The 20,400-nt window shown below is 49.7% G+C and overlaps 4 protein-coding genes across 15 annotated transcripts; 2 read left to right on the forward strand and 2 right to left on the reverse strand.

Moving 5' to 3' along the window:
* The first annotated feature begins 27 nt into the window (after window positions 1-27).
* LOC105699328 (ankyrin repeat and LEM domain-containing protein 2) lies at window positions 28-3,973 on the forward strand. Of its 4 annotated transcripts, XM_012424210.1 has the most exons (11): window positions 124-971; window positions 1,055-1,398; window positions 1,497-1,817; window positions 1,972-2,124; window positions 2,463-2,698; window positions 2,856-3,003; window positions 3,106-3,113; window positions 3,186-3,226; window positions 3,319-3,424; window positions 3,511-3,648; window positions 3,732-3,973. In XM_012424210.1, exons 1-11 carry the CDS (start codon window positions 863-865, stop codon window positions 3,805-3,807), a joined length of 1,680 nt encoding a protein of 559 aa, XP_012279633.1. In that variant the 5' UTR covers window positions 124-862; the 3' UTR covers window positions 3,808-3,973. The 4 variants fall into 4 exon arrangements, with proteins under 4 accessions (XP_012279631.1, XP_012279633.1, XP_012279632.1 ...); XM_012424208.2 differs by adding an exon at window positions 28-116 and having other exon boundaries at window positions 837-971; window positions 2,856-3,226; XM_012424209.1 differs by having other exon boundaries at window positions 3,106-3,226.
* A 1,165-nt stretch (window positions 3,974-5,138) lies between these two features.
* Window positions 5,139-12,500, reverse strand: LOC105699325 (breast carcinoma-amplified sequence 3 homolog). 6 transcript variants are annotated; one of them, XM_012424200.1, is made up of 12 exons: window positions 12,232-12,500; window positions 11,689-11,722; window positions 11,330-11,480; window positions 11,092-11,250; window positions 10,586-10,998; window positions 10,034-10,511; window positions 9,611-9,951; window positions 9,321-9,529; window positions 8,957-9,242; window positions 8,712-8,851; window positions 8,496-8,645; window positions 5,139-7,668 (listed from the first exon to the last, which is right to left on the reverse strand). In XM_012424200.1, exons 3-12 carry the CDS (start codon window positions 11,450-11,452, stop codon window positions 6,074-6,076), a joined length of 3,894 nt encoding a protein of 1,297 aa, XP_012279623.1. In that variant the 5' UTR covers window positions 11,453-11,480; window positions 11,689-11,722; window positions 12,232-12,500; the 3' UTR covers window positions 5,139-6,073. The 6 variants fall into 6 exon arrangements, with proteins under 6 accessions (XP_012279623.1, XP_012279622.1, XP_023289934.1 ...); XM_012424199.2 differs by lacking the exon at window positions 12,232-12,500 and adding an exon at window positions 11,853-12,217; XM_023434166.1 differs by lacking the exon at window positions 11,689-11,722.
* Window positions 12,501-12,775: 275 nt separating this feature from the next.
* LOC105699331 (serine/threonine-protein kinase PAK 1) lies at window positions 12,776-15,234 on the forward strand. The gene has a single exon (XM_012424220.2). The coding sequence runs from the start codon at window positions 13,541-13,543 to the stop codon at window positions 15,044-15,046; it is 1,506 nt and encodes a 501-aa protein (XP_012279643.1). The 5' UTR covers window positions 12,776-13,540; the 3' UTR covers window positions 15,047-15,234.
* A 1,464-nt stretch (window positions 15,235-16,698) lies between these two features.
* LOC105699330 (dihydrolipoyllysine-residue acetyltransferase component of pyruvate dehydrogenase complex-like) lies at window positions 16,699-20,299 on the reverse strand. Of its 4 annotated transcripts, XM_012424216.1 has the most exons (12): window positions 19,797-20,299; window positions 19,394-19,575; window positions 19,099-19,298; window positions 18,854-19,028; window positions 18,600-18,790; window positions 18,382-18,533; window positions 18,139-18,269; window positions 17,865-18,041; window positions 17,621-17,805; window positions 17,434-17,534; window positions 17,152-17,335; window positions 16,699-17,074 (listed from the first exon to the last, which is right to left on the reverse strand). In XM_012424216.1, exons 1-11 carry the CDS (start codon window positions 19,921-19,923, stop codon window positions 17,166-17,168), a joined length of 1,791 nt encoding a protein of 596 aa, XP_012279639.1. In that variant the 5' UTR covers window positions 19,924-20,299; the 3' UTR covers window positions 16,699-17,074; window positions 17,152-17,165. The 4 variants fall into 4 exon arrangements, with proteins under 4 accessions (XP_012279639.1, XP_012279642.1, XP_012279638.1 ...); XM_012424219.1 differs by having other exon boundaries at window positions 16,699-17,335; window positions 19,912-20,299; XM_012424215.1 differs by having other exon boundaries at window positions 16,699-17,335.
* Window positions 20,300-20,400: the final 101 nt, after the last annotated feature.

Here is a 20,400-nt window from a genome sequence, read left to right on the forward strand (position 1 = left end):
AGGGTCCACGAACGTACCTCCAACCGTCCTCCTCCTCGTTTTCTGTCGTTTCCACCGTCATCCACCATTTTGGAAACCCCGCCCCTTCGGATTGGTCCTTTCCGTTGGACCGGAGGGTATGTACGTTCGCCTTTCGTCTTCTCGAAACATCTCGAAATTCGAGATTCACGAGATTCACGAGATTCACGAGATATCGAATCTGCCGTCGTTGACATCGCCATTTCGAAATGTTAGAAACTTGTAATTATTCGAACGGACTTTTCGTCTTCGCGAACGCGTCCCTTTCCGTTTGCGCCAAACGCGCCTTTAGCTCGCACTACTCTCACGGTTACATGCGAAGCCGTCCACGTCTCAGGTGGCGAGTTGTGGCCAGTTGTGGCGGGTTACGAATGGTTGCGAATGGCAGCGAATGGTCACGAAAGGATACGAAGTTTGGATGTCGGAAAAAAGTCTTGGCGCGCGATCCTGCCCTTAAACTCTCTTCGATCGAGTTGTATTCAACAAGTGGATCAACTTTGCCCGCGTGAACGCGACCGAGAGCGAATCGGCGACCTGCTTCTCCCGTGGAAGGCCGTCTCGGCGGAGAAAGCGCGCCTTTTACAGCGTTTCGCGCAGGCGAATCGATGTCGCGCCTCCCTGTCAACGGTGAACGATCGGTCCAATCACCGTGGTTTTCACTTGTTTTCGCTCAACCACGTTGACGCGCAAAACAGGCGAAAGAACGTCCGAATACTGCTGACACTTGCCCAACAGTGCTCTACCGTCTAGCTGTTATGTGACGGTAAAGAGATTTACTCGTTCCATGAACAATTGGGGGACATACGGTTACTTTAAAGAATTTTAGAAATCCTCTTCTGGCCAAATGGACGAGAGCTCGCGAACCGGCCCACTGGGTCTTAAATGCCTTAACCTGAAAAGCAGCGGCGAATTTCACGCGGTCTTTATTCCGTCGGAGTATGTCAAAGTTAAAGGTAAATCTAGTAAGAATTCGATAAATACCACGAGTTAATTTACGCATTACGTGATCGATATTTCTCAAGATTGTGTCTTACAGATCGAATTCATGTTTATCAAAAGAAGAGCGAAGCTCTCGCGGTTATAAAGGAACATAAGTTTGGTCGTCTGAAAACATTCAAGAGTTATGTCGAAGCGGAGAAATATGCTCTTCATGGTTTAGAGGATTCAAACTGTACGGTCAAGAAGTCTCCGGCGGTCCCAAAGATTCGTGCAAAGGAACCCGAAGAAGCCCCGATGAGAGTCTTCGAAGCGCCATCTAAGAGCGATCTGACAAATTTTAAGAAAGTCATTACTTTAGGAGACGTCGAAGGAGTTAAAAATACAGTGTGGGAGAACCCACGATATTTAGTAAGCGGCGGAGACACGCCAGTAATCTTGAAGGTGCATAGTCCAACGAAATTTATACAGTTTCTTATGAAAAAATGGTAAAATAAGAAAAGCAAAGTAATATGTATTAAAATAACGATATATTCGTACAGGAAGGCTGGCGGTATAATGCCTTGCACATAACGGTTATGGAGACTCGGATGAATAAGGCGGAAATGTGCGAAACTATTTTAAATACGGTGGGAAATGTCGATTTCCTGAAGCTATTAGACGGCGACCAAAAGGACAGATGTTACCTGAATCGTGCTCAGATATTGCAAGACTTATATTTAAATATGCCCGAAAAGAGACAAAACGAAACACCGCTTCACTTTGCAGCAAAATTCGGTTACAGGGATGTAGTCAAGGTCTTGATTTCTTATGCCCAGTGTATGAAGAACGTACGGAACAAGGATAAAAAGACTCCTATGGATGTAAGTTTCGACGGTCGTTGCACCGTAAAGCTTCTAGAATGGCCTCTCCCGTTTTCGGTTTGCATACGCGCTATCTAGGTCGACTTATCTCCCCGGTGGGACGAGATGAGAATTTTTTGGCACGGTTTTCTCCATCGCTGTGAAATTGTTTCAGATAATCTGTAGCAGATGTCAGCAAGCGGATGAGAGTCTCACAAAGGATATAAAGAGATTATTGGATGAGCAATTTTATGTACCGGTACTCAGATCCGACGACAACACTCTACAGCCATCCATAGGAGAGCCGTTCTCCCCGATGAGTCCTCCGGTAGGACGACCGTTAACGACTCGATAAACCCAAGGCCTTCCTTGTTTTGCTTGTTACGACATGACCTCATCCAGCGAATTACGCATGTTACCGCACATTTTTAAATCTCTTATTTTTCCTATTATTGGGCTAGCTCATCGGTCGAAAACAAAGCCTGCGATATCAACGCGGATGTTTTTATCGGAAATAAATCATAACTATGACTCGCTTTATTTGCCAGAGCTCGACGGTTCGAAAGCTGTAAGAAACGTTAGATTATACAATTAGGAAGCCTCGGGGTTTATGGAGAATTATTCGTTCGATGACACGCGCCATTGCATCGTCTTACGCTTGTCCAGAATTTCAATGCCGATCCTATGAGCCCACGAGTGGAGGTTCGCGCATTCGCGGGGCCCATGTCGAAGGACGAGGCAACGGAATTTCGGCGAAAATGGAAAACTCCGCCGCGCATAGCCAACTCGTACAACAAGCGAGACGTTTCCCTGAACGACAGCTTGGAGGTTCCGAGCAGTCCCATGGCGAGCACCTCCATGAGACTTCACGACTCGGAGAAGGGACTCGAAAGGGTCGGTCGGTCAGTGTCCGCGTTAAATGAGCATTCGAGCGCGATCCTACAGATTGACAAGATTTTCCTAGTTCAAACGTTTTCTGCCTCGATGTCGAGTCGACTTTACGCGACTTTAGTCGATAGAAATCGAGCACCGATTAAATTGGTCCTTAATGACTTTCAGTGAACTTGCCAAAGAGTACCACGTACCCTGGAAGGAATACTGGCCTTTCTTGGATGACTTCGCCGACATGCGCCACCCGGAAGGACTCGCCAAACTCGAACGATTTCTAAACGAGAGGTTCAACGACCAGTTAGCTTCAAACAAGGAGGTACTCGACCGCTGTCGATTATCGTATCATATCCTGAAAATAAGTGAAAAATTGGCAAATCGCGGTAGGCGCGTTAATTTAACTTCTCCCTTCTGTTTGCAGGGGACAAAGTACGTCGAGTCTACGCCAAAGAAAGTGTCCGAGATCGGTACTTTGAACGATCTGAAAGTTTTGTGTTCCAGGTTAGACGCGCTACATCTTAAGAACGGCGAAGAAGATCAAGGTAACTTACCGCTAGATTCGACGTCTTTTTCTTTAGAGCTTCTTTAGAGGTACCTTGTCCTTCGCGACTCACAAAGGTTTTGATTCGAAAAGGTTGGTCGGACGGCGACGAATTTCTGACACCCCCGCCTTCACCAGTTGCGACGAACAACGAGGACATGTTCGTGCCCGACGAAGGAGTGCCGTTGTTCATCGAGGGGTGAGTAGGTTCTCGTGGTTACCCGAACCAGGGGTTTGCAGGGTAATCGCAGTCGATTAACGAAAAGATTACGTTCCGTCTCGTAGGAAGGTACCGTCAAAGGTGGACCACGCCGTGTTCAACGCCCTTCCCGCGGCCCTCGATCCCCTATTCCCGATAACCTATCCCAGCATTTATCGTTGGCGACACGACGTGCAGCTCTTCGTTCGTCGCCACGGACTCGGGTAATTAGACTAGAAAGTAAATCGTTTTAAACCATTTAAGATACATATCGCGACGACGAAACGTCAATCGAAATGTATTCCAGGTCCGATGCATGCGTCAAGTCCATCCGAAGGAGGCTGCTACAAACTCCGGAAAGGGTCCAGAGATCAAGGCCGTGATTCGACCAGTTTCTCCTCTCATAAAATAAGTAGCGCAAAGCAACGTCTGCGAAAGATGTATATTTTCTTATAGTTTTTTTACCAAGTGCAGACGTCGGTGATTCGGCAACCGATAACTTCTCCTGCATATTTTAACAGTAAGAATAAAGCGTACCGTTCAACCGAATCAAACGCCGAGACGTCCGTAAGTGATCCCGATCGCGATTACGCTCTCCGGGTTGCAGCCAGTGATCGAAACTCTGCTCTAATTGCTGCAAATTAGGAAAACGACTAGCTGCTTGAACTCTAACCGTGAAATTTTTTTCAAAAATTGGTGTAAATCGGGGTCGACGTATAAACTAGAGCTTCGAGCAGGCGAAGCTTTGGAAAGAAACCCCTGACAAGTTCCGCAACTCCCACTCTACGTGAAATTTCATTCGAAGGAACGTTTCATCGTTTTCCTAATATCGCGGTTACGTGCTCTCTCGCGCTCGTTTGGCTCCGACGCTCGACGTCCAGTCGGTTTGCCGGTTTGCCGGTTTGCCGGTTTCGCGAAAGACTACGAATCTCGGAATGCTGAAGAGGAAATGCGCGGGAACGCCTTCGACGCCGTTGCATCGGACTCGGTCGTCGCTTCTCCTCGAGGAGCTCCGTTTGAGTAAAAAAAGAAGGTTAAAAAAGAGATCCCCGATAAAGGGTAGATACGTGGACGCGCTCGATCCTTTCCGCGTACACCTAATATATATATATATATAATATAAATGTTGGGTATAAATGTATAATATTCCCTCCCACTTCGCTCTTTTCCCTACGTTTTTTCCGCGGACGATAGGGTTAGCAAAGGATCCCCGTAATCCGCGACTGGCTCGTATCAAAGGGTCTATTTCGAGTAAAAAATAAGCGAAACTTGCGTGAAACCTCCCTCGTGGTCAGCCTTAATCGACGTTTAAGCGAAACGTCGACGGCGTATCTCGTCAACTTGGAAATGATTTTTCACCGAATTCTTCGTCGAGTCCGAAGTGCCATTTTGATATGGGGTCGGTCCGGGGTCGGTCCGGGGTCGGTCCGGGGTCGGTCCGGGGTCGGTCCGGGGCGGGCCCTTACCTCGAGCAGCGCAGCCAGCCAGGCAAGAGGGCCGCGCACCTGAGGTAATCTCAAATGGAGCCGCTACTGTCCCCGGGAAAGACCATCATGTTTTCCGCGCCGTAGGAGGGCGTCGGCGACCCCCTGGCGTCCAGGGACGCTCGGCTCGCCGAACTGAAGCTGCTGGAGCTCAGGTCCTCGTAGCTGGCCACGGACTGGCTGCCACCTGGAAGCACCACCGAACCGGAGAATAAGAGGGGAGTCAACGGTTGCAGCTTTAACCTTTTATTTACGTCCTTTCCTCGTCTCTTCTCGCCTTCCGTCCGGTCGCTTCGTCGAGATCGGACCGGAGAGACGCGAGACGCCCCCGAAGTCTCCGTCCTCTTTCCGAGCCGACTCCTCGGTTACTCTCGGTTACTCTAAGCAGCTGTCGCGAAACGCTTCGACGACTCGGGGGGACGAGGAAACGGAGCGGATACGTACACGGTACTACTCTACCCTGAGTATTTTCAACGCACTTACTTATTCTAGTTTCTTACGATACGCGCCCGGAGACCGTTTCCGCCGCCGAGCGCGGACGGGTAAGGAAACGAAATCCCGTTTCTTCCCGTTTCTTCCCCTTTCTTTGCATTTGCGGCGAGGTTGCTTTCGGTTAACGTCGTCCTCGTTATTCTAAAATGTACAAGCCGTCCCCCAAGACGTAGCGTTAACGATAACGCGACGGACAGCGACGAAGCAAAGGGGAGGAGGGGAAAAAAACTAAGCGAATCGGGATCGAATCCCGATTCCAAAGGAGAAACCCGAGGAAAACCGGCTCCGTCGAGATTCGGGTAAAAGAAGCGCGTATAAAAGATGTACTCCTGATTAAAAGGAGGATCAAATAAATAAAAGGCGTCGACTCTTTCAATGCGAAAGAAATGGTTTGCAACGAGTTTTCTCGCGAATTCGTTAAACGAACGAACGCTCGAAAATCTCATGTGGTAATTATTTATCGCGAGCGCGAACAACCGCGCGAGACTAACGAACACCTAAGGGCCGATCGAAGGATCGAGGGAGAGAATCAAAGTTGCCTCGGCCTCGGGGGGCCCCGGGTGCCCCGGGTGCCCCGGGTCTCCCGGGATCGAGTTCAATCCGCCCCCGAGACTTGCATCAGCAGAATATAGAGCGCGAGGCTGGCCCTCGGAACGTCCACGCAGTCCTCCACTCATCTGCGCTTCTTCTTCTTCGAGCGGCCCTTCTTGGAGCCCTCCTTGGAATTGCCGTTCCCGCTCCCACTCCCGCCGGAGCCGTTCTTCTCCACCTCCTTGGGGTTGTCCTCCTCGGTGTCCATCGGAACGGCGTTGGCGTTCAGGTCGTCCGAGGAGCTGGACCTCTCGGGCACGACGTCCTGCTCGGAGTCGCTCCGCTTCTCCGTCTCGGGCTCCGAGGAGGGGTCCTTCTTCTCGCCTGCCCCTTCCTCCGACTTGGGCGCCGACTCCCGCCCCTCGTGTTTCTCCACGGGAGTCGACGCCTTGGACGACCTCGGAGGAAGGCGGCACGCCGCGTCCTCGTCCTCGGCCTCGTCGCCTGTCCCGATCCGAGGGGGCTCCTCCTCGCTCTTGACGCTCGCCTTCACCACGGAACTCCAGGAAGAACCGGTCGTCGGGGGAGACGACTTGCGCTTCGACGAGCGGGCGCCTTCGACCGCGTCCTCGATGGTCCCGTCGACGACGGTCTTTCTGGCCCGGCGAGACTTCCTTGGCTTCGCGGGGGGCTCCGGAGCCTTGCTCTCCGGAGCCTTGCTCTCTGGCGCGGACGCGGTCTCCGGGTCGGCCGTTTGCGGAGCGTCGACGTCGACGATCTCCTGGACCGGGCCGTTCGCCTTGGCTCCGTTGCGACGTCTCGGCGGAGCCACCTCGCGGACCTCGAGCTCCGGGAGAAGCGACTCGTGCCCTGTGCCCCGGCCGGGCTCGACCTCCGACGGCGAAACGTGCTCCAAGTCGTCGTCCGAGGACGCGACGCCTTTGCGGGAGCGTCTCGTCATCCGGAGACCCTCGGGTCGCGACCCGGGCTGAGCCTCCGCCACCGACTCGGAGGGGTGTACGCGATCCGAGTCGTCGCCGCCGCCATCGGAAATCGTGCTCTTGCCGGGCTTTCTCCTCGAGCGATTCCCTTCATTCCCCTCGCGCTGAACGATGAACGGTTCGACGTCCTCGTCGGAGAGACCGCGAAGGAGAGGAGGCGAGGTCGCCTCCGTCAAGACGACGCCGTCCTCGAGGTCGTAGCTGACGACGTACTTGGCTCGGGCCAGAGTCCTCTCCCTCGACTCGGCCCTACCGGCCCGAGACGAGTTCTCCCTGGCGCTGGTCATCGGGCTCTTGGGGATCTCGCCCGGCTCGGCGCAGAGGCTGAGGCTCGCGGGGACGTCCCTGAAGTTGTCCTCCCGGCCGAAGTCGATCGAGCCCTTCCCGCCCCCGAGGAGCATCGTGGCCGCCTCGACGCAGAGCGTCTTCCTCTCGCTGAGCTCCCTGATGCTCTCGTCCGGGACGGAGTCTATGGCCGGCTCGCTGGCCGATCTCATCTCCGCGCAGACCTCCGTCAGGTTCTTCAGGGTGTGGCTCTCCGACTCGAAGTCGGCCAGCGACGCCGGCCCCTCCTCGGCGCAGACGCTCTTCGGCGGCTCCGGGTTGCCCTCTTCGGGCTCGAGCTCCTGGCTCGAGGTGGCCTCCTCCTCGTCGGCCGACACCGTAATCACGGTGCCCAGAGGGTTCACCACCTTCGCTATCGGCTGGCCCACCCTTTCGACTACCACTCGCCGCCCTAGTAACAGAAAAAGCCGTAGGCAGGTATCAATGACGATGCTATCCGCCGGGGCGCCACGTCGACGGGGTGCACGCACGAGCCGCGGGAACTTCCTTGCGGAGAAGGGGATCGTTTGTCGGGAGTGGGCAACATCGAGGGAACGAGACTCGCCGGATACGTCGCGCAACGAGCTCGATATCGAGACAGAAAGAGATCCCTATCGTCTACTACGGGTTACAGTCTGCACGGGTACGGTAAAGTAAAAAGACCAATGACCGTTCCAAAGTTATCGCACTTTTTCACACGTTAATGCGGTGGTTCACTCGTTAGTGGTGTACCGAGCGATACAGTTTAGAGGGATTACTGTGGAGATACCTGCCTCTGGCCAGTTCTGTGTCCTTGCAAACTTACAATGCTAGCGAACATTCTTCACCACATGCAGGAGACATTCGATTGCAATTGAAATCGGTGTACCGGGTGTACTGGGTGTACTGGGTGTACTGGGTGTTACTGGTAGTAAATGACAAAACAACGCAATTGCATCCAATTCGAGCGGTCCGTTTAAAACGCTCAAGCTCGTTCGCGTGGTAGACTACGATTGCGAGGCAGCCGCTAACTCTCGCCGTAGAAAGAAATATTCGATCGCATCGACGCTACTCGATGACTCCGCGGTCTTACCGTTTCTATGCCTCTAGTTATAGTCGCTGAGATCGATATTTCTGGACCGAGTCTGGTCTGGACTGGATCGGAAGCGAACCGGGACTGAACGCGAACGCGACCGATCGGACTTAACCGTTACTTAAATGAAACGGTTACCACGTAAATGATATATTTTGCGCCCTTACCTGGAACCCGATGAGAAACCGTGGACGTTTCCAGCATAGCTTCCGCGAGATCTTCTCGCAACTGATTCTCACCGCCACCGATGCCCACGCTATCGTTGTCGAGTGAATCTCCATATGCTTCCAAGAATCTTGGCGACTGCTCGTAACTGCCTACGAATACGAAATAACGAGGAAAAGGGTGTCCGAGATACTCGCTTCCCAGTTTCTTCTACTCACTTCCGGAACCGTCGGTGACAACGGGAACCAACGGCCTCGAAGTCGCATGGGGCATGTTCACCGGATTCGACCTCGCGGGTCGGGACCCACCGGTTACCCCGACTTCTATAGCCTCGGCTTCGACCAGGTTCACGGCAACCCTGCAACGTGATCGTAGATTTAAAGAAAAGATCAATCGGCTACCTCGACGCAGCGGAACACCCCGATGTCGGCAAGAAACGTCCGCCGAATGGTAGAACCCTTACCCGCTGGGAGCGTTGTAGGTTTTAAAAACGAACTGCGGCCCCATCCACAGTCTTCTGTGCGGTCCGGCGTGAGTTACAATTTCCACCTGACTGAGCCAACGGTCTTCGGCGGTGTTCAAGGGCTGCGGGTCTTTGAGCGAGAAATGATTGCAAAACAATGGACTGTTCGATGGCAACGGCGGGACGATCTCCGAGGAGGCGGGAGTCCTCAAGAGCGGCCACTGGCCTTTCGCCTCGACGTCCAGCTCGATGCTCGTGTCGTCGCACACTTTTTCTTTCGGCACCCCTGTTATTATATATGTTATATACGGATATCGCACCAATTATTTCCTCCGTAACGATACGACGAATCGTCGCTACCTACCCGCGGCTGGTTTCGGCTCCAAATCGTATTGAATCATGTTTCCGTGACAAGCCATGACGAACAAGGAATCGACCGCCCTCTTTGCGATTTTGCTCGCGGAATCTCGTTGCGAATAGATCCAGGCTCTCGGCGGGGCAAAGCAAGCACAAATTTTCAAAGGCAAACTTCCCCCGTCGTCGGAATGCAGGCGTTGCCGTTGCTGGGGTCTGCTATTTGGAAAAAGGACGAGAACGGTAAAAACGATAAAGACGATCGACTCGAGTCTATCCGGGGGGAGTTGGAAATTTTACCTGGGTTGGATTTGAGCGGTGTTGTGGCTCAGCGACGAGGGCTGACGGATTTGCGCCAGTGGGTGCAAAATCGTCGGATGGGGATACGGCGGTAATCTCGGATTAGAGTACGGGTAGACGGACAGCGGCAATTCCGCGTGAGACACCGGAGAATGAGACCTGGTACCGTCGTCGGTGAGACCCGCGCTCCGGTGGAACCGCGACAATCGATTGACCACGTGCGGAGTCGAATGCGTCCTGACGCCGACCGAACCGCCGTAGGGCGCCACGGGAAAGACGTGGGTGGTTCCACGGACCGTCGAGACGGCCGCCCACCGCGCATCGCTCGAAAACGTCATGTCCTGTTACAAGATTATTCGCTATTTATAGTTATTCGCCATTTTGGGTCCCCAGCGCTAGAGTAGGTTTACGAGCGATACCGACTTGTACTTTGGCGGTGGTATCGCCTCGATGTAGAACGTACAGATGGTGCACCGCGGCCAGGGTGGGGCCCCCCGGGTGAGGCTGTATTCTGAAGACGTGAAAATCGTGTCCCCTCTTGTCAGCCGTCATTAACAATGCTCCGGTTAAATCGAAAGTCATGGCCACTATGGCGTCACCGTGGGCGGTAAAGTGCGCGATCACGGCCTCGATCGCTCCTTCGTCTTGTTCCCTCTCGTCCTTGGCGGCCTGCAGGTCGAGTATCGTCACTACTCCGGGTTGAGTCGCGTCGGCGCCGGCATTGTTGATCGTCATCGGCGACACCGCGTTCCCTGTCAAACTGGAGGCAACCGATTCGCCCAAACCTCGAAGGCCCTTTCCCAGAGATTTGGCGGCGTACAGGACGGTCGTCGTGTAACTCTGAACGCCCTCCCCTTCGCTTCCACCGCTGCTCCTTCTTACGGGCAACAACTTCTTTTCGCTGAGGCATACGAGAGACGGCACGAAATAAACGAGACGAAGAAGATATTTAACCAACGAACAACGGGGACTAACCTGTATGCTAGCCATCTCGTTCCTAGAGCCACCGGATTTGGACTCGGCCCAGGACTTAGGTAACAAGTAGTTACCGTCAGGACATCCTCTAAAGTTCTGGCATCGAACACGGCGATCTTCTCCAGAAACGTAACCACGACCGATCTTCTGTTAGCCAAGACGTCGCAAACAGGATTTTTAAATTTTATGCTCTTTGCTTGCTCGCCGGTCCTCAGAGAAATAAAACTGACGTTGCAGAATTGTGGACCCGGACTGGCCGAATCGCATATAGCAACCATGGGTCGTTTCGAACCATACGAATCCACGTAATCGTCTCCCGTCTTTGGATTCGGTAGTACTCTGAGAGTCCGAACGACTCCTTGACGCCATGACAAAACTTCCGTTGCCTCTCCCGACGCTGCCACCACCCACACCTTAAAAAATAGTTTTAAAGAATCATGTAAAATTACTTCCGTACGGAAAGTGTTCCCTATGAAATAAATTATTAAAATCTCAAATGGGGTCACCTGTACTCCGGTTCCATAACCGAGGACTAAAAGCAGTGGTGGGGTACCGGATCCTTCGTTATAATCTGGATGTAGAATAGGGTCGTTTACGTCCGCGTACTCGAACCTTGCCCAGGATATCGACTCCTTATTTTCTGAATTTTGAGTCCCAGTGTATACCTGAAACGCAAGAATTTTTTACATTAATGCCCTAAGATTGACCGCTAATTTAATAAGTAGTAAAAAAAAAAAGTAAAACCTGTGGAACTATGTCGTTTATTATTCCAGCGACGCTATCGATGATAGACCGATCGCTAATCGGCTGAGGCGAAACAACTCGTGCCCCTTTATGAACACCCCGCCTTGGAGAATCCGCCGACATGTTTCTTGTCCACGACTACGCGTTCCTCCTAAAATACAATCTATTTATATTACGTCGTTCTTTTTCAATCGATTTCAATAATACTGTCGCGACAATGGCTACAATTAAGATCGTAAGATAAGATCGAGCTCTACGAGGAAATGGTAGAGAAAAATAAAATTTGTCTAATTAAGTAAAAACGTTAGAAGAAAATATTTCATAAGAAATACGGCAACGCGCTTCCATGAGATGTTTACCAGATTTATCATCGATGCGTCTCGACGCCACTGTCTGCAACCCGATACAACGAGGGAACGATTAATCGGCAAAACAGCTGACTCGAAATTCTTTGGATTTTTGAACGCTGCTACACGCTAGGCCAATCGGAGGGAGAGGTCTATTTTCCTTCCCGAGAGCTTACACAATCGAGGCGAGCCAGGTCAGCTGTGCTCTTGGAACGCCTGGTAAAAGAATCTCGGTGGCTTAGAGAGACCAAAGAATTTCTTGGTCAAACGTCGAAAGGTATCTCCTGTCGCATACGCGTCTCGCCCGATGCCTGCTCGATCGGGTCTCATCGTCCTTTATTCCTCGCTTTGTTAGGGCCGCGGAGCTGTCCGACTTCCGCGTCGTCCAACACACGAGACGCAAAAAATAGATCGACGGGTCCCCGCACGACAAAGACGACGGACGTTACTTCGATGGCGAATTCTTCGCGCAACGCGTTCGGCTTGGGCGACCGTCATCGTCCTCGGAGTCGCACCCCACGGAGGAAACTGAAAACCTTGCTATGGAACACTTACTTCTTCCGGAATCCGTATATTCATCGTGCGAGTCGCGCCACCATCTCGGCCAGCTGGGTCTCCTCGAGCAGCCTACTGCGTCATTCCGCGCAATTCCGCGCAATTCCGCGAGCGACGGTGATGTCACTCGGCATGCGAAACGTCGATTCTCTGAATTCTCCTTTCCGCCCGACTCCGCCTTCGACGACTCCCGGATACGTCTCGCTACCTCCTCGAGGTCGCCGTCGACATGGCCCTTTCAAGGAATCGCGTTCTCTCGCGCAACGACGAAAACAATAATCAGCTGATTCGAAGCAGAGGACGCGAACGGCGAGAGCAGGCGAGAGCAGGCGAGAGGGAACGGTCGCGACTCGCGCGTTCTAGCTCCGACCCGAGACCAGTCCGTCTCTCTCTCCCCCCCGACGGAACGAACACGAGAGAGAGAGGAAGAAGGTCGAGCGGTCTCTCGAGGCACCCGCCTCCCTCGCCCCGATCCGCCGAGGATGCGGTCAACGCGGAGCCGATGGCTCGCGACTCGAGCGACTCGAGCGACTCGAGCGATGGAGAGAGGGAACTAAGAAACGATTTCAATTCTCGCTTCCTATTCCCGGGCATTCCCGGCAATTCCCGGGGACTCGGGGCCTGCTTCACTTTTTTTCACGTAACATCGGGCATGAAAGAAAAACGGTAATTCTTCGTATTTACGGTAACCGTTGCCGACGAATCAAACGTTAAAAGAAATAATTTAGTGTACGCGTTGACCGGAAAGCCCAAGTGAATCGCGGACACGGGAAATATTATATTTGGACCGATTGGGCACGCGCAGGTACTTTTTTGGCATTCGATTCGGTATTCGCGGGGACCGAGTCACGTCCGGCGGTGCCTGCGGTTCGTTCGTCGAATGCAGTCGAATGCAGTCGAATGCAGTCAAATGCTCTTACCAGCTATTACGTTTTCCGGAGATAACGGATTGACGATATCGTCGCCGCCTAGCGGTGGAACGAATAAACCAGAAGTTATCGTTAAACCATTCTCGCTTAATTTCACTTAATTTCCCGATAAATTGCTTACAGAGGATTTTTGCCATTTCCCTTTACTTGGACCGTAACCCGAAGAACGAATCGTTCGATAAAAGGTGGAGGCTGCAATTAACGAACACGCAATTTAGGGCTCGCGAGGGCAAATTTCGAGATCCGATCCGACCGAGGGATGAGCATGAATCACAGGTGAGCCGGAAGATCCACTTGGATCTGCTTGGATCCGAGCATCGGTGGAGAGTATCGCGCCGCGGGGAATTTCACGGATCCCTCTCGTCAGACTTTGGGCAAAGATGAGCCTCGGCATATCGAAGCTCTTCTCCAAGAAGAAGATCGTTACCAACAGCGTCTCGGAGATCGGTCTCCCGACCAACGTTTCGCATCAGTTTCACGTCAGCAAAAATGCGGAGACCGGCCAGTTGGAGGGCCTCCCCGATCCTTGGATCAGGGAGCTGAACGCGCAAATCTCCAAATCCGAGCAAAACGAACACCCGGCAGCGGCTCTACAGGCCATTAAGTTTTACAATTACTCCATCAAGAAGAAGCCCCAGGAAGAAGTGTTCAAACCGTTCGTCACGGAGGATCTGATCGAGGAGGAGTCCCAAGAGATAGATAAAATTCTCTCCAAGAAGAAGTATCGTTCCGGCGATTCCGATGGATCCACGTCTGCGAGTTCGACGGAAGGACCGCAGCAGAGGCTACCCGACTTACCTCCAAAGGTAGGGAAGCCACCAAAACCTGCCCCGAGGAAGTACGTCGAAAGGATAGAGAAGACCTTGACGGAGATTCTCGAGGATCTGAATACTTACCGAACAGACGACGTCGTCGTCACGGAAGAGATTCGACCGGTCGACGAAGAAAGCCCCGTTCTGAGGAGAAGAACCGAATGTAGGGTAGGAAAGCTGAGCGACGTCGAAGTATACCAAGAACTGCGTAGCATCTGTCAGGTCGGCGATCCTAATAAAAGGTTTCAAAGGACCAAAGAGGTCGGTGCCGGTGTTTCCGGAACGGTGTTCGTTGCCACCGACCTGTTCGATGACCAAAAAGTTGCGATAAAGGACATCGACCTGTCCAAGCAACCCAAAAAGGAGCTCATTTTAACTGAAATCAAAGTACTGAAAGAGTTTCGGCATCCAAATTTAGTCAACTTCTTGGATGGGTATTTAGTGGACGAGCACTTGTGGGTTGTAATGGAATTACTCGAAGGAGGGCCCTTGACCGACGTGGTCGTCGAGACGGTTATGAAGGAGGCCCAAATTGCTGCGGTCTGCCGGGAAGTTCTCAAGGCCATTAGCTTCCTGCACTCGAGGGGCATTATTCATAGAGATATTAAATCGGATAACGTGCTTCTCGGTATGAACGGAGCTGTCAAAGTCACCGATTTTGGGTTCTGTGCAAACATCGTGGGAGACGAGAAGAGACAAACGATGGTAGGCACTCCATACTGGATGGCTCCCGAGGTAGTAACGAGGAAACAATACGGTAAGAAAGTGGATATTTGGTCCCTGGGGATCATGGCCATTGAAATGATAGAGGGGGAACCACCTTACCTGAAGGAACCTCCACTGAGAGCTTTGTACTTGATCGCTGCCATTGGAAAACCTTCCGTTCCTAGATGGGACACGCTGAGTCCGGTGTTCCAAAATTTTCTTGAGAGGTGTTTAACCGTCGAAGTCGACGACAGGGCCACTGCCGATGAACTGCTCGCTCATCCGTTTCTCAAAAATTGTGCCGATCTGTCTACCTTGACGCCCCTCATTAAGGCAGCACAGCAAATTCTTCATAAAGAATTTTTGTGACCTATCCAATGGCGGTGATGTTGGATTAATGCTTTCACAGTCATAAGTTTCCTGCATTCGAAGGGAATTAATAATAGCGACGTTGAATCCGATAATGCTTCTTGGTACAAATAGACCTATTGAAATTATCGACTTCAATCTTTGTACGAACATCAAAGGAAATAAGAAATGACGAACAGTGGTCGATACGCTTAGGTTGTGATTAAGTTTTCCAAGAACATTTGGTGCATTGTCGCTAAACGGCCCTGTGTAGTGCCCAATGTCGATAATTTTGATACAAGAAAGTTTTAGTCATTATTTAGGTGCATAGTAACTACTTTTTTACAATTAAACTCTCTGGACGATTCAACCAAAACATTTAAATATTTTCAAAGTTACTCCTGGCCAAGATGACATAATGATTCTAATACCTTTGGAGGAGGGTTAAAATTATTATCGTGAATCAGGGTCAGGGTGTACTCGAGCGATTAAACATCTTGATCAAATAATTGCCGTGGCTTCCAAAAAAAAATAGAATCGGTGGCAACGAAAGTGCTAATATAATGGTTCCGTGTCGCAACATTTGAATAAATAATCTCCTTTACAAAGACTGGCTACAAGAAGTGATACGTACAAATGAGATTTACATGAATCCTTGTGCACATGCGGGTGTCGAGTCTTTTGTACTTATTTTAGGAGTGTCAATGGTAATTAAGACCTATTTACTGATACTTGTGCTTTACGATCGGTACAACTTAAGGTATTCTTCATATTTCGTGCCAATGTTAATTGCACCTTGTTACCATATTATTCATCGCAGTAGACGACGATTAGAATCGTGGTAAAGTGTCATGCTTAAAGAACAGAATTTCTAAGAGATCGTTGTCTTCCGAAAGCCAATAAGTTTCCTTGTGATTCGAGGTGTTAACGCATAACACATTGCGTTAGATTAAATCTGTATTAAATAAGAGTATTACTGTAAAAAAGGAAAAGTAGGACCAATCGCGACAATATTCCATATTTTGTAACTTTTATAGCAACTAATCAAAGCAGACCTTTCTTTATATTAGCCTTCATCAGATTTTATGCAAAGCGCATCGATCTGACTTGGAAATAATCAGCCCTTTTTTTTTTCTTTTTTCCCGAGAACGCGGCGTTGTCCTATCGAACACTGAACCGAATTAGGGTCTAAGTTTCATGTATGTACATATAATTATAATCGCCATTTTAATTATATCCTACTTATATTCAATTTTACAAAACAATAAGTCGTTTCAACATAATCAATTACTAGTGGCTTGAACGCCGCTGAAAATCCAAAAATGTAAGACGAGACTCATCTCGTATTACAGAACTCGTAACATGATTGGTATTGACGCTTGGCCTCTTGAAAATAATTATCTAATCCAAAGATAATCAAGAGTCAAGTGAGATCGACGATGTAAACGACTTAATCGTCCCCCAAAACATACAATTCCGTGAACAATCGGGAATCTTTCCGTTGGTTTAAACAAGTGCAACAGTTTGCTTTCGAAATAGCTCTAACGTCATTCACGGCTTTCGCTATCGAAGTGACGCGACGTCCGTTACGCAACTACCTCTCTGCAGCGCCACGATAACGATACTTCCTGAGGGTATTTGCTCGGAAATATTTTTCAATTCAAAACCAGAACCACGGGAAATAAATACTTTATTTACAAGGTAATCCCATAAATTGATCTACGCTGCCTTGATCCTGGACGATAGTCTGTTTGATAACGACGTTGCACCTCTAAGTATAATCAATTATCAAGTATTGGCACAATTCACCCTGTACAAGTTCAAGTCCTAACCGTCCTATCACGCTAGGATTCTTTGAACCATATCGTCATTTCAATTTAGATGTTTACCTTTCAACGGCCACCTCTTATCAGTTCCTATTTTATTCTCTTTTTCTCCCTAATTATCTCGCGTGCAATCATCGGCTCCACCGATAACTGTCATTGAGTTGGCAATTGCACGTGGTCCTGACGTATGACCCGGTAATCGATGTCATTAATCGTCACATTTCTGAAAGGAACAAAAAAAAGAAAAAACAAAACAGTGCCCTGAGCATTATCGACCGAACGAAATGAAAGAGAAATTACTATCTCGTAGCACGTCAATCCTCTAAACGTCGAAGTGTTTGGGCTCTCTTGACAGCCAGGGTCGACGGATTCTCTAAAACGGCACGTAAAACTGCGAGAAAGTCCGCAGCTTGGTCCTCGTCGATTGCTCGCCTGTCATACGAGAGAGTCGTGGACATGGTCGTCGTCTTTTTCAGAGAATCATCTAAAACGTGCAATTAAAACGATGAAAAGTACGATTACCTATAATCGGGGAATATTTTAAGGCGAGTAATTAAATTTTCTATAATGTTTACGTCTTACCTAGAATCGAACGACCGCTTCCAATCGCAAGAATAGCAGTTTGAGGAGGATTGATGATAGCGGAGAACTCCCTTATAGCAAACATGCCGAGATTTGAGATTCTGCGTCAACGAAATGAAGGTTACGATGAATGACAGCTATGAAATAGAATATCGTCGTTTAAGCATAAATGTTTTACGTCTCTTACGTGAAAGTACCGCCCTGGAACTCTTGTGGCTTCAGTTTTCCATCTCTGGCCCTCTCCGCTAGGTCCCTGACGATTCGGGAGATCTCGGAGAGGCTTTTACTCGAGGCATCGAACACTATAGGGGTAATAAGGCCCGACGGAGTGGACACTGCCACGGAGACGTCGACTTTCGGCGCGCGTATTATCTGTGGAATGATTTAAACGAGTACAAAGATGAAAGGAAAACTGAAGCACCGACGTTTACCTGGCCATTTTGATACAGCGTGTTCACGTCGGGGCATTCCAGGAGTGCTTGAGCGACGGCCTTTACAATGAAATCATTTACCGATACCTTTGTGTTCTCTTTCTTCAGTTTATTACGTATTTCGTTGATCCGGTCTATCCGTATGTCGATCGTTGCATAGGCATGAGGAATTTCTCTCTGTCAAGGTGTAATTTTGTCAATGTACGTGTGAAAGGTTTTCGGGCTACGCTTGAAAAATAGTTTAAAAGACGCTCAATCGATCTCTTCCATTTACCTTGGACTCCGTAAGACGTTTTGCGATCACGGCTCTAATATTCGACACTTCGATATCTACATAGGATGAGGCTTCGTCTTGTACTTTTTTCTGTGCACCAGGGGACTGTGCAATTTTTTTAGCACTGGCTCCTGGAACGTTACGAAAACCATAGATGATCGCGTGTCACTTTCAGCGGTTAGTCCACGTATATTTTAAAACAAGTAATAACGTAAGACCCTTCACGCAGAATTGGGAACTCACCAGAACTTAAGTCAACCTTTTGTACATTATTTGCTTGTATATAACCTAGTACGTCGCTCTTAAGAAGGCGACTATGACGACCCGTTCCTTTAATGGAACCTGAACTTAGCTCATATTCTTCCAATAATCTCTTCACCGCTAAACCGTACACTCTGCATGGATAAATATTAATTGATATCAACTTTACGACCATTTTCAAAATATAAAGGAATACTCACTGTTCGCTCATAGGAGACCTAGTGCTCGGCGATGATGCATCGTATGCCGTCTTTGGTGCTGCAGGCAGAGTAGAACTTGCTTCCGTGGAAGATTCCACCGTGGTAGGGACCGCAACCTTTGAGAGATCCGACCCTTTTTCCATGGTTATAGCAATCAATTGCCCAACTTTCACCTTGGATCCTTCCGATACCTGTAGTTAGAATGAGACGCTATACTTTTGAAAGACGTGCTACAGGGTAAATGCTTTACTCACGAGAATCTTGGCGAGAATTCCTTCGTCGTCTATCTCAAATGTCATCACAGCCTTGTCCGTCTGAATGTCGGCCAGAGCATCTCCAGGTTCGATCGTTTCGCCTTCCTTCTTCAACCACTTAACGATGACACCATCCGTCATAGTTGGCGAAAGAGCAGGCATCAAGATATTCTGTCTAAAAGAATAGTTATTCGCGTGACCGTTTTTTTTTACAATTCTTAAAGGCAATTACGCACGTTACTCACTGTCCAGGTGGTGGTGGCTCCGATTGTTTTTTTACTGCCACTGCTTCACTGGCAGCGGATGTTCTCATAGAAGGTACGGATTCTTCTTGCGAAGATGCCTTTGCTTTTTGCGGTACTTCCACAGATTTCCAATCCTCTCCACGCTCTACCGTAAGAGCTATTAGCTCGCCGACTTTGATATCCTTCGTACCCTCTGGAACCTGATAAGAAAAATCACCTCAGCCATTGCATGGTTGTATCTCGGAATTCTATTTTTATTTTTTACCCCCAAAAGACCAAACGTTAAGCCACTTACAAGGATTTTGGCCAAGATGCTTTCGTCGTCAAACTCCATGGTAACCACTGCTTTGTCGGTTTGAATCTCAGCTATCGCATCCCCCGGTTCGATGGGGTCACCTTCCTTCTTCAGCCATTTAACGATGGTGCCCACTTCCATGGTCGGCGAGAGCGAGGGCATCGACAACTCCTTGCCTGCCACTGCATAAAAGAGAAGAACGGTACTTAGAGATCCCACTCTGGAAAGACTCGACTCACCGAGTGTACAGAGTCGACACAAAATCATTAAATCCAGAAAATCCAGATGACAGGACAACGACAGACAACAAGAAGATACCGAGAAAATTTCACCGCATTCCGAGTTCTAACCTCAAAGCGGGTCGAAAGATCGCTTTTCGACCAAATACCGTTCGTTGACTCACCATCGAGTACCCAACTTTTGTGAAACCATCGCCTCTGGTGCCTTTTAATCGCGAAAAATCGTGGCTCAAGTCGACACGCGTGTTTTAACGAAAACAACGAAATGCTACACCTCACCATTTGCGCCATTTTCGGTGATGCTCAGTGATGTTCGAGCCCCGCGCAGCCATTGACGACTGACCTATCGTGTCCTCTGCCTCGAGGTCACCTATCCGACGCCATTCGTATTCCCCTGTATTCTCTCAAATTCCTCGATCACCTCAACCGCCGAAACACCATGCGTCGCGCTCGTGATCTTCAAAAGTAGACGCGTGCTTTTTAATCCAGTGGGATATTCCGATTCGCACAGTAATCCCCCCAGAATCAATTGTCCTAAATATTCTCTGTGACATTCGAACGACCTTACGATCGATTGCCCACTCCAGGTTGGCAAGAGATCCTTCCCGCGTAACCTCCGTGTCGAATGGTCCGACTCCTGGGAAATATTTCAAATTAAATTGGGGGGTCGAGTACACTTAAAGGAATTTCCGTTGATAATAAAATTCTTAGTACGAGTTCTCACGAATTAACACGTCAACGACGTCGCTGCACCTTTTGCATTAAGGA

This window comes from Orussus abietinus, unplaced genomic scaffold (genome assembly GCF_000612105.2).
Source record: "Orussus abietinus isolate OABI.00-Male unplaced genomic scaffold, Oabi_2.0 scaffold8, whole genome shotgun sequence".
Lineage (NCBI taxonomy): Eukaryota > Metazoa > Arthropoda > Insecta > Hymenoptera > Orussidae > Orussus > Orussus abietinus.

What these genes read in the sequence shown, in the direction of transcription:
- LOC105699328 (XM_012424208.2), top strand. Translation starts at nt 863, where the DNA reads ATGGACGAGAGCTCGCGAACCGGCCCACTGGGTCTTAAATGCCTTAAC. An exon ending in GGAGTATGTCAAAGTTAAAG is followed by an intron (nt 972 to 1,054) that starts GTAAATCTAGTA and finishes TGTGTCTTACAG; the next exon opens with ATCGAATTCATGTTTATCAA. An exon ending in GTGCCGTTGTTCATCGAGGG is followed by an intron (nt 3,425 to 3,510) that starts GTGAGTAGGTTC and finishes TCCGTCTCGTAG; the next exon opens with GAAGGTACCGTCAAAGGTGG.
- LOC105699325 (XM_023434166.1), bottom strand. Translation starts at nt 11,452, where the DNA reads ATGTCGGCGGATTCTCCAAGGCGGGGTGTTCATAAAGGGGCACGAGTT. An exon ending in TAAACGACATAGTTCCACAG is followed by an intron (nt 11,251 to 11,329) that starts GTTTTACTTTTT and finishes CTTGCGTTTCAG; the next exon opens with GTATACACTGGGACTCAAAA. An exon ending in ACGAGATGGCTAGCATACAG is followed by an intron (nt 10,512 to 10,585) that starts GTTAGTCCCCGT and finishes CGTATGCCTCAG; the next exon opens with CGAAAAGAAGTTGTTGCCCG.
- LOC105699331 (XM_012424220.2), top strand. Translation starts at nt 13,541, where the DNA reads ATGAGCCTCGGCATATCGAAGCTCTTCTCCAAGAAGAAGATCGTTACC.
- LOC105699330 (XM_012424216.1), bottom strand. Translation starts at nt 19,923, where the DNA reads ATGGCGCAAATGGTGAGGTGTAGCATTTCGTTGTTTTCGTTAAAACAC. An exon ending in GAGCCACCACCACCTGGACA is followed by an intron (nt 19,029 to 19,098) that starts GTGAGTAACGTG and finishes CTATTCTTTTAG; the next exon opens with ACAGAATATCTTGATGCCTG. An exon ending in CGCTGTATCAAAATGGCCAG is followed by an intron (nt 17,806 to 17,864) that starts GTAAACGTCGGT and finishes ATCATTCCACAG; the next exon opens with ATAATACGCGCGCCGAAAGT.